Source organism: Bombus terrestris, chromosome 6 (assembly GCF_910591885.1).
Source record: "Bombus terrestris chromosome 6, iyBomTerr1.2, whole genome shotgun sequence".
Classification (NCBI taxonomy): domain Eukaryota; kingdom Metazoa; phylum Arthropoda; class Insecta; order Hymenoptera; family Apidae; genus Bombus; species Bombus terrestris.
In genome coordinates, this window is record NC_063274.1 from 12,058,967 (window position 1) to 12,074,449 (window position 15,483).

At 38.6% G+C, this 15,483-nt stretch overlaps 1 protein-coding gene across 13 annotated transcripts; it reads right to left on the reverse strand.

The window, feature by feature from the left end:
• Positions 1-3,649: 3,649 nt before the first annotated feature.
• LOC100652279 lies at positions 3,650-14,746 on the reverse strand. 13 transcript variants are annotated; one of them, XM_048406349.1, is made up of 10 exons: positions 14,195-14,746; positions 11,553-11,601; positions 10,935-11,479; positions 10,519-10,587; positions 9,693-10,433; positions 8,644-9,068; positions 6,478-8,192; positions 6,118-6,328; positions 5,979-6,033; positions 3,650-5,491 (listed from the first exon to the last, which is right to left on the reverse strand). In XM_048406349.1, exons 3-9 carry the CDS (start codon positions 11,453-11,455, stop codon positions 5,990-5,992), a joined length of 3,726 nt encoding a protein of 1,241 aa, XP_048262306.1. In that variant the 5' UTR covers positions 11,456-11,479; positions 11,553-11,601; positions 14,195-14,746; the 3' UTR covers positions 3,650-5,491; positions 5,979-5,989. The 13 variants fall into 13 exon arrangements, with proteins under 13 accessions (XP_048262306.1, XP_048262303.1, XP_048262302.1 ...); XM_048406346.1 differs by adding an exon at positions 11,966-12,027 and having other exon boundaries at positions 10,935-11,774; XM_048406345.1 differs by adding an exon at positions 11,966-12,027 and having other exon boundaries at positions 10,935-11,897.
• Between the last annotated feature and the right edge of the window lie 737 nt (positions 14,747-15,483).

Genomic DNA, 15,483 nt, shown 5'->3' on the forward strand with positions numbered 1-15,483 from the left:
CGAACGATGATATACGAAATGATAAATCTATTCAAACGGTTGTCAATGCGTTAATTACTGAGGTAATTAAGCTACTATCTGAAAATATAAAAGTGAGAAATCATAAAGTCATAAAGGGAAAAATACGCGAACATTTCTGAAGCACCCGCTCCATTTTATCTTTCTTCTTTATATTTGTTGTATACAGGCGTAGCCGTTTCATCGGACATTAAACTTTATTACGTAATAATCTTTCGCCTTACCTTTTCGTAATAGAAAAATTGATGTCGAGCTTTTTTAAAATCGCTGCTAGATTTTGTTCGCAAGTAATCTGTTGTTGATGCTCGGTAAAAATTTCGTTCGGATCTTTTCCACGCTCTTTTAACATTGACAATATTTGGTCTTCGTTCAGATTGGGATTCTGTGATCGCAGGAACTCCAACGAGGATAGTTTCGAAACGCAGAGGACTCTACGCGGTCGATAAGGCGTATTGTTTAAACAATTAAAGATTTTCATGATTAATAGCGAAATTATTCTCGAATGGTACAAACTTTGTCGATTTAGGTTAGATTATACGAAAAATATTGAAACCTTTCCGAGCAACGCTCGGCGCAGTCACTTCAGATCAATACTAATTACACGGGAAAATTAGTTTGGTTTCGTTATGATATTAAATATTGAATCAAGAGATTGTTCCGTTGCCGTTGCTTTCAAACCAAATATCCAATGTATTGTGTAACATTTAAACACTGGCGAAGTTTCAACTTTATTTTAACGAATTATCGACGAGTTTATCCCGTTTATTGAGGGCTGGAAATTTCGTTTCGAGTACCTTTATAACAACATTATTACTTGATAAATCCTGGAGTAATCAGACACATTTACCCTTCTCGCTGATGGTTTATTTCGTTACCTAATTCAATTCCGTGAAATTGGGTAATTCGTTCGATTTCTAAAAGCATGTCCGAATATTACGTTTAAATTACGAGTAACATTAGGAAATTATAAACGGAATTAAATTTACACATAACGAAGAAAAGAGACTTTGAAGAAGACAGCCATGTATAAAAATTAAATAATTAATATAATTCCTACAATCTAGTTGCAACGAAAATGGTTAATCTGCATTTTACCGTATAAATTAATATTCATTATGAATTCATTTTATTTGACGAACATACGATATAGAACGCCAAATATTAAATTGAATGCGCGATTCCAAATAAATTAATTAAGTTAAAATATATTTACTTACATTTTCCCTCAATTTTTATTTATTACTAATTAAGGATAAATAATAATATCATACCGCTGAATTCGTCATCCACATGATTTCAATCATAGATAAAAAAATTTGCTGATCATTTTTTTTCGTTTAAGCTTCAAGGTCTTTCACCATAGTCCTTACAACCGTTCTCGGTTTTCAAACTCGCGTTCTCGTCTCAACTTTGCAAATCACATCGTCTCTCTGCGGTTCCGTAACGTTGCTTCAACTTGCCAGCCAGAGAGTATTCGGTACTGATGACGACGTTGCATCGAGGTATACGTGTTCTTCTCAGGATTACTCACGTGTCCTAAGTGATACTTGGCACTCAGGCGGTGGCAGAGGCCGCGTGTCTTGTACGCTGGCTTCTGGCAAACTTCGGGGCAAAGTTGCTCGAAATTTTCGTCTCAATGGACACTGACCATTAAAGCCACTTAAGGTACCAGGATCTTCTCTTAAGCTCGCTCGTACGGGGATGTTACGCCGGCCACGAAATATTCCTGAACAGCGCGCTGTCGAGATTTTAGCCGAGGGACGCTGAAGAGTTCTCGAGTTTCCTTGAAAGCCATCGTTTTATGAGCTTCGTGACATTTTTACCTCTTCCCTCATATTTCTGGATACGTAGTAACCGCTTGGATTCGCCGTTTTTCCCATCGACCTGACCGTACGATAGCTTTTTCTCTTAGAAAATAACGGGAAAAAGGAGAAAAGAGGAAAAAAGAAGGGAGAAGGTACGAGTTTCCTTGGAGAAAAAATTATAGCGAGGTACAACACGAGAAAATCATACTCTCGGTGGCGCATCTTGTACACGGTTTTTGGTTGAGTCGAGGTGGTCTAGTCGAGTTTCCGGTAGCTGGAAGACAGAAGAAGCTCGCGGTAAACTTCGTTGAAGTTTTCGTCTCGAGTATAGCTGACCGCGAAAGCCATTTACTGTACCGGAATGTTCTCTTAAGACCCGTTGTCGCGAAATATCCGAGCGTTTTATATTTTACGAGCCGCAGACTGCTGTTGCGACTTTGCTGCACAACGTCCGCTATGTTCGTGTATAATATTTCTTTTGCGGGATGTGTACAATTTCTTCATTGAAGATATGTTATTACCGTTCATTTTTATTATTACTTCTTTGTGTGTAATTATTGCTTTTATATCTATAAAACGTTGTTTAAAAATTAAAAAAATAAATAGAAGAAACAAATTTTGATGTACATAATAAATAGTGCTAAAACTATTTTAGAGTTGTAAATAATTCAGAGTAAAATTTTACTCCTTTTACGATATACTCAAAACTCAGATCTACATTTTCTGTAGACGTATCATCTATTTACAGTATTTTAAAAATAAAATTAAAGGAATATAGCCAAAATATTGAGAAAGTATATAAGAAAAATTGCATCGTGTTTAAGCTGATAAAGATAATGTACAGGGTAAAATTACTCTTTGCGACAGTAATTATAATTACTTCTTAACACGGCCCGGATAAACACGTACCTTTTTTTTTTCAAAGCAACAAAAATATCACATTTCCTCCCTAGTCTCCTAGCAATTTTCTAAATTTCATGCATATGCAGCGGTAGCGTTTAAAATGCCTTGTTAAAATTGGTACTGCGGGACACGATAATTGTATTTCCCTAGAATTTTTATTACACTCGGCGACATGACAACGAGCCACCCGACAGTAATTACACGTCGTACGCAGGTTTTAGCTTGAAGCGGATGCTCTGGCTCAGAATTTCTGGTACGTTGGCCGCCGACGAACTTTGCAACAAACTTTCACGTTCTTTCCTTCTCCTTGTAGTTGCTGACCACTAGAACCACTTATAATGTCGCGACATCCCTACGGTGAAGAAATTTGTTTAGCCGGAACTTTCAAGCTCAGTCCAAGGAACGCTTCAACTTTTAGCGTTCATGATTTTCAAAATTATTGCACGCTAGATAAAACGTAACATGTCGTGCAAATCATTTCTTATTGTTGTTGCTGGGATTCACTGAGCTGTATTAACGTATTCACTGCATCACATAATTATGCTTTATGTTAGAGCGTACATAATTAGTGGGTAATTTAAACCTGGTTCAATTTAAGTTGTTGTTTAAAGTTACAGCGTGTTTTCACGTTACTTTGTGAAGGTTTCAAAATGATGTTTCAATCTTGTACTATAAAAATGAACTCTCTTTAAAGAATTTTTACGCTGTGTATTTTTATAGTAAGAAAATAAATAGGCGTTGCGAAAGAAATATTAAACGGATACGTCTAACTATCATTTAGTTATTATATCTCACTATATGTATAGTTTCATTATATACAGTTATGTGAAAAAATTTCTATAATATTATACTTGTATTATTATTGAAAAGCAAATAGTGTGATTCCTGTCGTCTTCACTTTTTTATTATTTTTTGCAATGTTATTATGAACAGCCGCGGTATCGTGGCATCGTGAACATAAAAATTACGTTGTCGAATAATTACAGTTTTGATCCAGCTTAAATACCATGTCAGCACCACGAGTTAAAAGAGTAACAATAACTAGCAGGAGTGTGACGGAATGTCTGATTTGTAGCTGTGTTGCGATACATATTCGTGTTCCAAGTATTATATGCACTGTTGCACGGATAGTTCCTTCCACTGGTATTGTAGGCTTTGTTGACATTTAAGTAATATCGACCGCACGCATTGTTACAATTCGGAGAGTACTGCGCGCAAATCTCGAGCGATTCTCCAGTTATCGAGCACCCGTAGGTATTATTTATCCTGCCGAGCTGATGGCTTTTGGGGGTCCAACAGTCTGTTGTCGACCAATATTCGTTCGGATTTCTCCATCTGCTCGATAGAACGTGGCACCAACTATTGGCAAACGGTTCGCAAGAATTTATCTCAGTGGCAGTCGAACAAGTAAATCTTGGACTGTTTCTAAGTATTTCGCATTGCGTCATACAATGGCTGGCCGATGGGCGAACATTAGCACAGTAGGAAAGGTGGCCGCTTACTCTAGCGTTCGAAGAACAGCTTTCGTTCATTCGAGCACAAATCGCTCTGCGATTCTTTTCAATTCGCGGCCTCTCGAACCAGATAGACGAACGATTCGATATTATCGTTTCTGTTTCAAATATATTCCTGCGTGGTTTTCGCGAATTCGTGTTGGTTTCTTTATCAGCAGGAAGCGAATCCGCTGGGCCAACACACACACTTCGCCTTTCATTTCGTTTTTTATTTTGTTTTTCATCGGTACATACCGTTTCGAGAATTTTGTCATTTTCCTCCTCCGATTCCTGCACCGTCGATAAGCTCCTCTTCCTTGCAAGCTCCTCTTGCAACATCGAAATTGTGGACGTCGTGACTATTTCTAGATCGTCGTCCTGTTCTTCCGATTTCAAGCATACCGTGTCTTCGGTTTGCGAACATTCGGCTATGGTTATATTTGGACACGTTTCTTGACACATAGGACTGCCGAATTGCATTTTGATCATATCAATTGGTATACACGGAATCGTCGCTACTAGACGAAACAAACGAACATCTTCACCTTTGCCGTTCTTTTGGAGCAATTGGTAGGATTGGTCTGAGGAGATTTTTCGTCGACAGCTTTGGGGAAAATCCGCTTCTGTTACGTTCACGCCTTTGCATCTGTACGCGCGAAGTATCGTACATTGGTCCCCGTAATACTCTGGTACGATCGTTTCAGGTCCTGGTTCTATTTCTTCGTCGGCTTGTAACGAGGACGGCAGATCCGTCATGGAATATATTTCCGTGGTTATTTGTACGTCATCGGTTTCGATGCGTAATTCAGTCGAAGCGTCTTTAGTTCCACTCGTCATCTCGTAATTCGATCCTTGACTGTATTCTATTTCTGACCTTAGCAAGGATGCGTTTCCAAGTTCTTTTAATCTCTTTATCGAACCTTCTTCATCATCAGTGGAAGTGTGTTTGGACTTAAAAATTGTATTCTTAGCCATTATTATTGTATTTTATAGTAATTTTCTTTGTAAGAACTGTCTCTTTGTTATTCTTGTATCTTTGAAGGAGCGTTTAATAAGATAGATTATACCTGATATCTATCTTTCCTGTAATCTTTAAATGACATTTTTGTTCTGATACATGTTACGTTATTTGTAAGGATATTTATTTAAATACATTTTTTAAAGTTTTGGTAAGTAACCACTTTTTGGGGTCAAGCATCGTTCAAAATGATAATTTGTACTGGTAGCTTCACAAGGATGTCCGGCGTATCTCTTGGCTATAAGCTTCGTTAACTGTAAACATGATGAATTACACTTACGATTTATCATGTGTGTCGTATGTTCCAAGTTTTAAGGTTATAAAAAATTATGTCACTTATCCATAAAGAACTTGAATATGTTTACAGTACTGTTCCATCTATGTAATGAATACAGGAATTAACTATAGCTCTTTATTGTTGCACTACTCTTGATATTTTTCTCATCCTATAGAGATAGCTTAATATTATGCTTGAATTATTTCAAGATCAACGATAGGATACAGACAATAGTAAGATATAATACTTTTAGAATCACAAATATAAATATAACAAAAAAAAAAATTGTATGTCATCAAGATGTTTTACAATTAGATAAGGAATTATCGATTAAAATTTATAAGCTTCAACAAATTATTCAAACGGAATATCCAGAAACAACCATCCAACCGATCCTTTCATAATCTTACTCTATACTTTCACAATACAATAACTGCATATATACATATCAAAAGATTTCTTACCACCGATTGAATCATCGCCTCTTCTTTCCGCAAGGTCCGCACACATGATTCGTCCCTAAAAACCCAAAAGCCTTTAGTCGAATCAACCATACTTTGTATAAAATCTATATTTCATTAGATAAATTTGTAGACACGGCACCATTGGTCGTGCTGTTTTCATTCTCTGGCGAATAATTTGTTTCAGTCCTCTCATAAGTCGCCTGGTTGACGGACGCGTACGTCGATGAATCGTATGTACCCCTCGTTGTCAACGTTCGACGATACACGGATGGACTAACGGTAACTCGTCTTATTCGTCTCTGATAATCGTGGTTGTCATATCTCGGAGACTGTCTTTCAGCGGCCGCCACCTGTATAGAATATTCAATTTCATCGTTCCGTTTTGTCTGACCATTAATTTCCACCCCTGCCTCCGGTGTAACCACGTTCAATGAATATTCAGCAGAATTCGTCCGTTGATTGGTTACGACGGAAGCAAGACGCAAGCCTGTACTCGTACTTCGCTACCGTTCGATCCTGACGATTGTTGTTCATCCTCGCCATTTCCATCCAGGTTCGAGTGCAATTTAATACTCATCAGTACCTGCCGTTTTTTGTTGCCTACTTGAAACTCGGATAAGATCTGCGTCAGAATCGTGTTCGACGTTTGCATCTGCACGCTCACGTACATTTTCTTCCCGTTAAAATCTTTCGAGAACTCGATCGGTGCTTCACGATTGTCGACATCGGTCACCTCGTCGACTATTGGCGCTACAATCAATTCTTCTTCAGGTTTCTTTGGCGTGTCCATGGCAGCTTCGTATATCGTAGATTCATCTGGTATGGGAACTTCGGCTGTTTCAGTTACATTAGAAGTTTCTAATACTTCAAGGTTTCTCGCGGGTGCTTCTTCTGTGGATGACTCTGCTGTGGTTGTTTCAATCGCGGGTGTGTCTGTATGTGTTGCTTCGCTGTCTGTAGGACCATCGGTTGCATCTACGGTCGTTTCATCCTCGTCTATAAACGGCGTTTCTATAGATGACTGAACCACAGGTGCATTCTCCTCCACAGGTTCTTCAACATTTGGTTCTACAGTTACATTAGATGCGTTCAGAATTACATCAGGCGCGTTCACAGTTGCATCAGATTTGTTCACAGTTGCATCAGGTGCGTTCACAGTTGCATCAGATACGTCCACAGTTGCATCAGGTATATCCACAGTTGTATCAGGTACGTCCATAGTTGCATCAGGTGCGTCCATAGCTACATCAGTCGCAGGAGGACTTTCTTCTCCCATTTGAGAAATTTTGGATGGTGGTTTATCTGGACGTACCATTCCTTTCTTCGGGATGCACGAACAAAGATCTGCTACCGGACCAGTCACCTCCGGCACAGTTGAACATATTACACGCACTTCCCTGATCAGCGTACATTGGACACCTTTTCCGATCACCGTGCATTTTGATCTCATTCTTTCTTGCTTTACCACGTCTCTTTGTACATCTTTTCTTGGAGTCGATACCCCTGTTCTAGCATTGACTTCCGGTCTCCCAGGCGTGAATGGTTGTCTTAGATTCAGAGACGCGGGTGCCTGTTTTGGCGTCACAGAATTCGACGAACCTTTCTTTTTTGACGAAGCAACTGATTTTTTCGGTGTCTTCAAGTTTTCTTTGGAAGAAGAGTGCAATGTGGATTCTGTTTCTTGAATTCTAGGACACTCTTTTCTTTGAGGAGGCACCCTTCTTTCATCTGCATACGGTTCTAATCGGTTCGCGGTTCTTATTCTCTTGTGATACTCGATACTTTCTGTGATGTAAGGAGCAGTCGTAGGATCGAGTACCGCGCGAATGGAATTCGCTTGAACGCTCACGTCTAGTTGTATGTTAGTTCTATCCGTTTGTTGGTCTTGAGGAATAAATTGACCCGTCGCCTGATTTTGTTGCTTAGTTACTTGACTTTTCGTACTGATATTTTCACGATTATACACTCCCGATGGTTCACTACGCTTGTTCAGAGTCGGCTGTTTTTTCTGTTGATTGGAAGTATCGCCACCACCCTTTTTGCGAACGCTACTGTGTTTGGGGCATGGTATTTCTTTAGGGGCTGCTTTGTTAGGAGGATATACGTTTCTGTGAGCGTTTCTGCTAGGATCAAAATAGCACTCCCTCACTGATTGAATCTGTTCTTGCGTGTCGCAGTTAGGTTTCCAACAATCATCTGAAGACAGGTGTTGAACTTTAGAGGAAAATATAACTGTGATTAGATTAATCAGAGACTTTATGTAGAAAATGATCGAATAAATGTAGAAATACGAAATATTTGGATTTACAGAAGGAACTATTTATTTCGTGTTATAGTTACAAAATAGTTTGTCATATATTATTAGTATTCCATCGCATTAGAAGTGTTAGGAGAATTTAACCCTCACACTGCATCCTTGGGCGATTCGCGTCCGTGTCATTTCTTCCTTTTCTTGGAACGAGTTGGAACCGCAACGAGCGGTTACAGATTCCGTTTTACGTGTACCCTAAAAAAAATTTGCCAGCTATGGAGACTGCGAGGTGTCAAATTCATACAGAAAATATGAAAAAATAATTGATCGTATAATTAACAGAAATCCGACACGAGACGTTCTAGTACATGCAGTGTGAGGGTAAGGCAAAAATATTTTAAGGGAGAGGCGTACTTTGACACATAGGTGTTTGACATTCAGGCAATCCAGCGAGGCCGTCGCAACAGACGTTTCCACAGCAATGCATATCGCAGTTGTTTGATTCCTGTCCTATTATTCCTTGCCAGCACGTCCCTTCGTACATGCATTCGTTGTACAATTTTGACTGATTGCATTGGTTGGCACATGTATTTTCTTCGCAATTTTTCATGCATGTTCCACACGTGGAACGATCCTTCGTGCTCTTCTTCGAACGTTTCAATTTCGAAGATTGTTTCACAATCTGGCCGATACTCGTTGTCACCATTTTGACGAAACATTTATACGTTTCCTGTACCTGTTTTCGGATATCGTCCAATAACGAACGTTCGTCTGTTTCGCATTGCTGACTACAACCAGTTGTCTTTCTTTTGATGTACATGTCACTCTCCGTTTGCGCTCTAGAAAATGGTTAGAAAATTATTTAAATGCATTACACTATAAGTATTACAATATAAGTACTATAAGTAATGGTTGAATATAATCAAACATTTCTGCAACAAGTACTATCCTATCGCGTTTCGATTTGTCTAAATTGGAATCACAGTCTATTTGATTTTAATCAAAAATCAATAGAATCAAGAATTTTAGACTATCACAATTCCAGTATTTTGACCGTAAAAAATACTGAATAATAATATATTTCAACATCTCGATAATCAATTGATAATTTAATTTCCACGGAATCTAATTATGGTTAATAATTAGACGCGATTTACACTTGAAATTATCGAATTATTACAAGTGAAAGGGTTGCTGCAAGAGGAAGATCGAACGTATAATATAAATTCATAATTAACTACTAATCGTAATAACAAGCTTTTATACTTATCAATAAATAAATACATAATAAATACAACGTAAATATCGAAGTTGCTTCCTTATCGTTGTAAAGGCTTTAATTACAGTGAAAAATCATGTTTTCCTACGTTGTTGCAAATTGTTAGAATAATCCTACGCATCCTATATAATTCTAGTATAAATTCTACGGTAAGTTGTACAATCTGAAACACGAACAAACTCACTTGCAATCACGTAGGTCCTGAAAACTCACGTTTGACTGCACGATGCCTATCATCTCAGGGCTGAACGGTTCCTCGGGCATCTGTTCGATCGTGTAATCGTCAAGATACATGTTCATGCTCGCGATTCTATCCGAACAGGTGCGTTCCATGGCACCTGGCCGACCTTTACAACTGGAACTGCACTTCGGCTCGCTCTTCTTCGATTTACTACGACACCTCAACAAGTCAGACTTGTTCCTTTTTACGGCGCTGTATTCTTTCCTCGGAGCGTCGTCTTTCAATAATCCCATCGAATCGTCGCATTGAAACGCTTGAGCGGAAGTCAGGTTGCTCACGTTTGCCACGCTTTCGCCGATTTCCACGAACAAGCTCGCTTTGGACGGTGTGCACTTTCTCGAGCAGAACGAACACGAAGAATGATCAGTTCTCGCGCAATTTTCAGTTCCTGCGAAATGGACGCGCTGCAGGCACTGTTTGCTGGACGTGTGACAATCGTCGGGAGGGAAATCGCATTTTGGCTCGTTTTCTTCGTAAACTACGCAGGGTTGTTGAGAATTCACATCGAGAGGGCAGTAACAATCGTCGAAGCACTCGTTTTTAGAAGATAAATCCGTGTTCTGCCACTTTTTACACGAGCCACAGTCGTCGTCCTGTCTTTTCACAGCGTAGGGTTCGCAGTTCCCGCAACAGTTCTCAAAGGTGCAACGGTAGTTGTGAGGGCTTCCAGCAATTTGTTTGCTCCTAGGTTTAATTAGAAGCAAACTTTTTCTATTGAGAATAAACTTTTTCTTGGTTTTAGGTTGCGAGATACCCGCTGTGTTCTTACTTTTTACCGGATTTTGGTTTGCTCCTGGAAAAGAATCTTCTTCGTTTCTGATCAGATCTTTGATTGGTGCTGTAATACAGTATATGTTTCTTCATGTGAAGTATTTGAGTACAATCTTAATATAGTATTATGAAGCTTTTTTATGTCAGAAGAAGTGAAACATGTAAAAAAAAGCTTTTCTGTTGTATCGTTAATTTCTGTCATTTTAGAATGTTCGGATATATACAGAATTAAAAACATAACTATGAAAATAATTTTAGCTACATTAACAATCATACGAACAATTTAAATAACACAGATAATTAATTAGAAAGAATAGAAATGAAAATCGCTGCACCTTATGCCATATATCGCAGAAAAATATTACTCCACATTATCTCATTGTCATAATTACCACGCTAAAATAATGTACTCACTTGTTATAGCAGTGTTTAAAAGAAACGTTGTACACCGGTTTTTCCATTCCAACATTTTCACACGTTGGCTGCCGCGAGACAACGCTGATGTTTATTCCGCTTTTGCAGTTTCTGTACGCATCATTAGCTCTATTTGCATCGTATTCAATCACGGCGTTCCCATAATTATCATAAGACAGATTTGGATTTCCGTTTTGCCAAATATTTTCACCCGTGAAATTGCTCGTGTTTCTATCGGGACAGGTTCCCTGGTAGCTCGAATCTTTTCTATGTTCGTACATTTTCGCGTAATTTTCTCTCTGCTGGTTCCCCCTTCGATATTGCTGATTTCGGTGGAAATCCCGTTCGCCACCGTTTTTCACCGACTCGTTCGATCTTATCGGGCCGGTTCCTTGCTTCCTTTTCTTCTCGTTTGTCAGCTGCTGAATTTTTTCGATGTCGTTGTCGTCGAATGTGCCCTGCCGCGATTCTTCCGATCGATTTCGTTGTTCGTCGGCGTAAACGTTCCCGTTGAAATCCATCAAGCGGCTGCCCCGCGCTGAAATCTACCGGCATGCAGCACGTTTATTTCGAGCGGGTGTGCGATTACCGAACGGCTCGACGATCATAGTGTATTACCGGTATTATTGACGCAGGCCAAAGGGCACGTACAAATGGCCGGTAATCTCTGAAATAAATTAATCACGGTCGATCGAGATCACAGACTGGAGAATACTTGTGGTGGATAGGCTAAGGGTGATTCGTTTTTTAGCGCATTATTATCAATCTGCGACGGTCACGCTGCTTTGCCACGTTCGCTCTATGGGTTCATTGTGTCCGGTAAAATGCGTAATGCGCTCTCTGCAAACGTTTATGTGCGTTTAACGTCAGACATGATGAAATATACGTATAAGGTAGATTTTTGATTATTAAGCGAGTTGTTTGTCGCTGTCTACGGTACGAGTTATTTTTACACATAGCGAACTGAAAACCATAACGCTATTAGTCAAGATTTTGTGGATTTGTATTTAGTAGAATTAAAAACATCGTACCTTTAATTTCATAATCGATTAAGCTATAACTTTATTCTTTGCCGTCGGGACGTTTTCGTGTTCTAAATAGAAAAATATGATCAATTTACAATAATAAACGTAGGATACTATTTCATGAAGACTAGCAGTAGACGAGCAATACACCACTATGATTCTCAATCTACGATGGAATTATTTTATTATATAGTTTGGTACTTAATCTCTCACAACGGATATCATATATTGTCTCATTTTTAAAATATATTTGCACTATCAAATTCCTTAAAGCGTGTGCATTCATTTATTTGTATAACTATTTATTCCGAAATTATAACAATTAAAATATACCTATATATTTCAGTAATTTAATGGTACAAATATATTTAAAAGACAAGAAGATGGCACAGATATTTTAGATTGTATAGACCATTCAGACAAAAGCTTAGAATTTTCTTTGGAACAACTTTGAACATACATTAATTATCAAAGAAATAATTATATGTTTCGCAATGTTTCGTCAAGAAGTTTCTGACATAAACTCAATCCGAATGCTTTTTCAACCACGCATCTCTCACACTCCATTTAACTCGCTTAACTCATGCAAATAGTTCGTTCACCAGAAAAATACATTTTCAAATGCCGAGTATCAAACTATCCGTAGCTGTAATAAAATTTTACACGAATGTTCACGATCCTCTGTGTGTATGACGGCGATGTAGGAAACGAATGTCCACGTGACCCAGTAATACCAAAAGTTCGCGACGATGCGATGGTCCAGTTAGTCACATTGTCGAAGCAGCGAAAGGTAACGTTTACTTTGGAACTTGTACAATTTGGAATTTTCCGGGGTTAGTTGTCATTGCCGAATCGAGGGAGGCCGAAGGTTTGGTTATGAGAGATCGGGAAACATTCGCGACTGTTATCGCGAGGCGCAGTTATCGCACGATGTATTTTTACGCTCGCGAGCGCGCGCGCGTGCGTGCGTTCCCGCGTCGCAGAATATTCAGAGAACACCGAAAACAAACGTGGCGCACGACCAAAAATATATTCCATATTTTTATAGCACGTTCAATAAATATTTTGAATGTCTATCCATCCGCAAGCTTAAAAGAAGAATTCTATGAATATTTGTCAAATATTGCGAACATCATGGCCCCGATATATGTATCGCGTGTTCACGATGAACGCGGCCGCGTGATATGAATACGTTATATTCGGTGCATCGAAAAACGCTCAAATTACCATGGAAATTACCGTCTGTACGAATGTAATTAATGCTTGTGCGTATTTTGCCACCGATATGTAATGATAAATATGGCGCGCATAACACGACACTGCGCTTTCGCGAAACTGCGATTCTGTTTAGAAAACACGGTAGAAAATGAAGAATAGAGGTGGGAACGATACCTTTCAATGAACGAAAATTTTATAAATACACGAAAGTTTTATGTAACAATATTTTTAACATTGGTTCGAATAAAACCGATGATAATTTTTCATAATTTCCATATCTTCAAACTGAGGAATTTTAATTCATAAAATTTGTTATTTGTTGTATTAAGAATTCGAATTGCAAAAAATTTGAACAATTTTCCGATTATTTTTCGATATTTCTTATTTCAAGTATATTTTCTTCTAATAATCAGGAAGAGTGTGAGTGAAGCAATGAAATTTAAGTTACATGGCCCTGATTTGAATTCCGGTTCTGATTAATTTCTAATAAAACTGTAGTTAAATGAGACAGATTTTGATAGATCGATAAAAAGGACGCGACGAATGATCTTCTGAGAAAACATCATGGAAAATACAACAGACAAGAAACCGCTCGTAATTCCTGAAACGCAAGTTGGTTTTCTCGAGTACACCATCCTCGTGGTTTTCCGCGTACATTACGCGTTCTCGCATTTCCTTCAATCGACATAGCTACTATATGATAGAACGTACACCAATTGAACAATATATATCCTCAAAACTATAAATTTATCCAGTGAAAAATATAAATATATACTTCACTGTATATATACTTCATTTGACGTTTTACATCAGTGAAAAAGACAAGGGTTCGCCGACATAATTATTTCAGTAAGATTTAAACACATTAATACAAATACGTGTATAATACAATTAGCTCGATAAATTCCATTTTTAACAATTTCAATAACGTCTACAAATTAAGACAAAAGCCACGTCTTAATTGTCAACTTATCTTTTACAGTTTTATACGTTTCACATTTTAATCAAAATATACACCTTCATTGTAAGTAAAGTGTACATCTTGCACCAGTGCGGATACCATTCTAAAGAGACCATTGCCGTTTCTTTAATCGCGTAGAACGCGTGGTTTCTTTTTCTCCATTGTATCCGTGATTCTTTTCTCTTTAATCCTCGTGTTTTTTTTCCTTCTGTCTTTCTCCAACGATGAATTCGACGATGTTACCATGGCCACAATTTCTCGGCACACAAAAGCCTCGGCTACAGAAAACGTGCACACCGAATGAAACAGCGAAGCGAGTGGCACACCGGTACACGCATGGTCGCATTGTCGCGCAAATTGGAAAAGGAAATAAATCATTGAAGGGACTTAAACGTTCGCGGCTTGAACGTTTACTGTTGGCCTGCGTCGACGAGCGTGGAAATAATAGTGGCGTTCGCTTCTAATTAAACTGGCCGATGCACGGATGCACGCGAGCCGGCCGCTTAAAAAATTTACATCGACAACGAGGTCCCTGTTGTACTCTCCTCCGCCTCTGTTTCGTTTTCTCGCGTGTATGTGCGCGAGCGCGCGCGCTCTCACGCGACCTCGAGCGAGCGCTGCGTCGCGAACAATACTAAATATTTCACTGTAACGAAGGGTCATGGTTCTCGCGTCTACGAGTCTCAACGTATCGACAAAGGTGAATTTTTACGTTCATTATAATTTTGCATTGTTTACCAGCGGATAATTCCACTCCGACGAAGAACATGGTCGCTCACGGTTCGGGAGAACCAGCCGGATTGTAATTTACGGCTTTCAGGTTTAATTCGCCGCCGTTGCAGTCGTGCCCCAACAGCAGCTTGTTGGCGTTGTTGTTGTTGTTATTCTTTCTCTATGCTTGAAAGTGAGTTCCTCTTTTTTAATAGAGAAATTGAAATAGCGGCTCCGCTGTGTGGCTCACGAGAGCAACGAGCAAGACGAACAATGAGTTTAAAGTAGCTGATTCTTCTTCGCAGATCGAACTGTGTATGAGTACTGTGCGTTTCTTTTTATAATTCTGTTATTCTGCGTTCTTGTATTTTATTATGGCAATGATAGATACATATCGTGTTTCTGATTTGTAAACGAAACGACTCGAAATTTCTGGATCAAATTTATGAGGAAGAAAAATAATTTTATAAAGTAGGATCGAATGTACGCATCGTAATAACTCAATCACCGCATTTGCAACAAGAGTATGTAATTAATAATTCAAATTGATGTTGCATTTAGTAATGTACGTTCTACGTGAAATTTAATTTAATATGCTACTTTTATTCGTGTATGATATAGAGTAGTTCTCGGA

Bases quoted from the DNA above. Each gene is read 5' to 3' on its own strand.
- LOC100652279 (XM_048406336.1), bottom strand. The intron at 9,069-9,692 runs GTGAGTTTGTTC...ACCATTTTCTAG, and splicing joins CAGGACCTACGTGATTGCAA to AGCGCAAACGGAGAGTGACA. The intron at 6,329-6,477 runs GTACGAGTACAG...TATTCTATACAG, and splicing joins CAGGATCGAACGGTAGCGAA to GTGGCGGCCGCTGAAAGACA.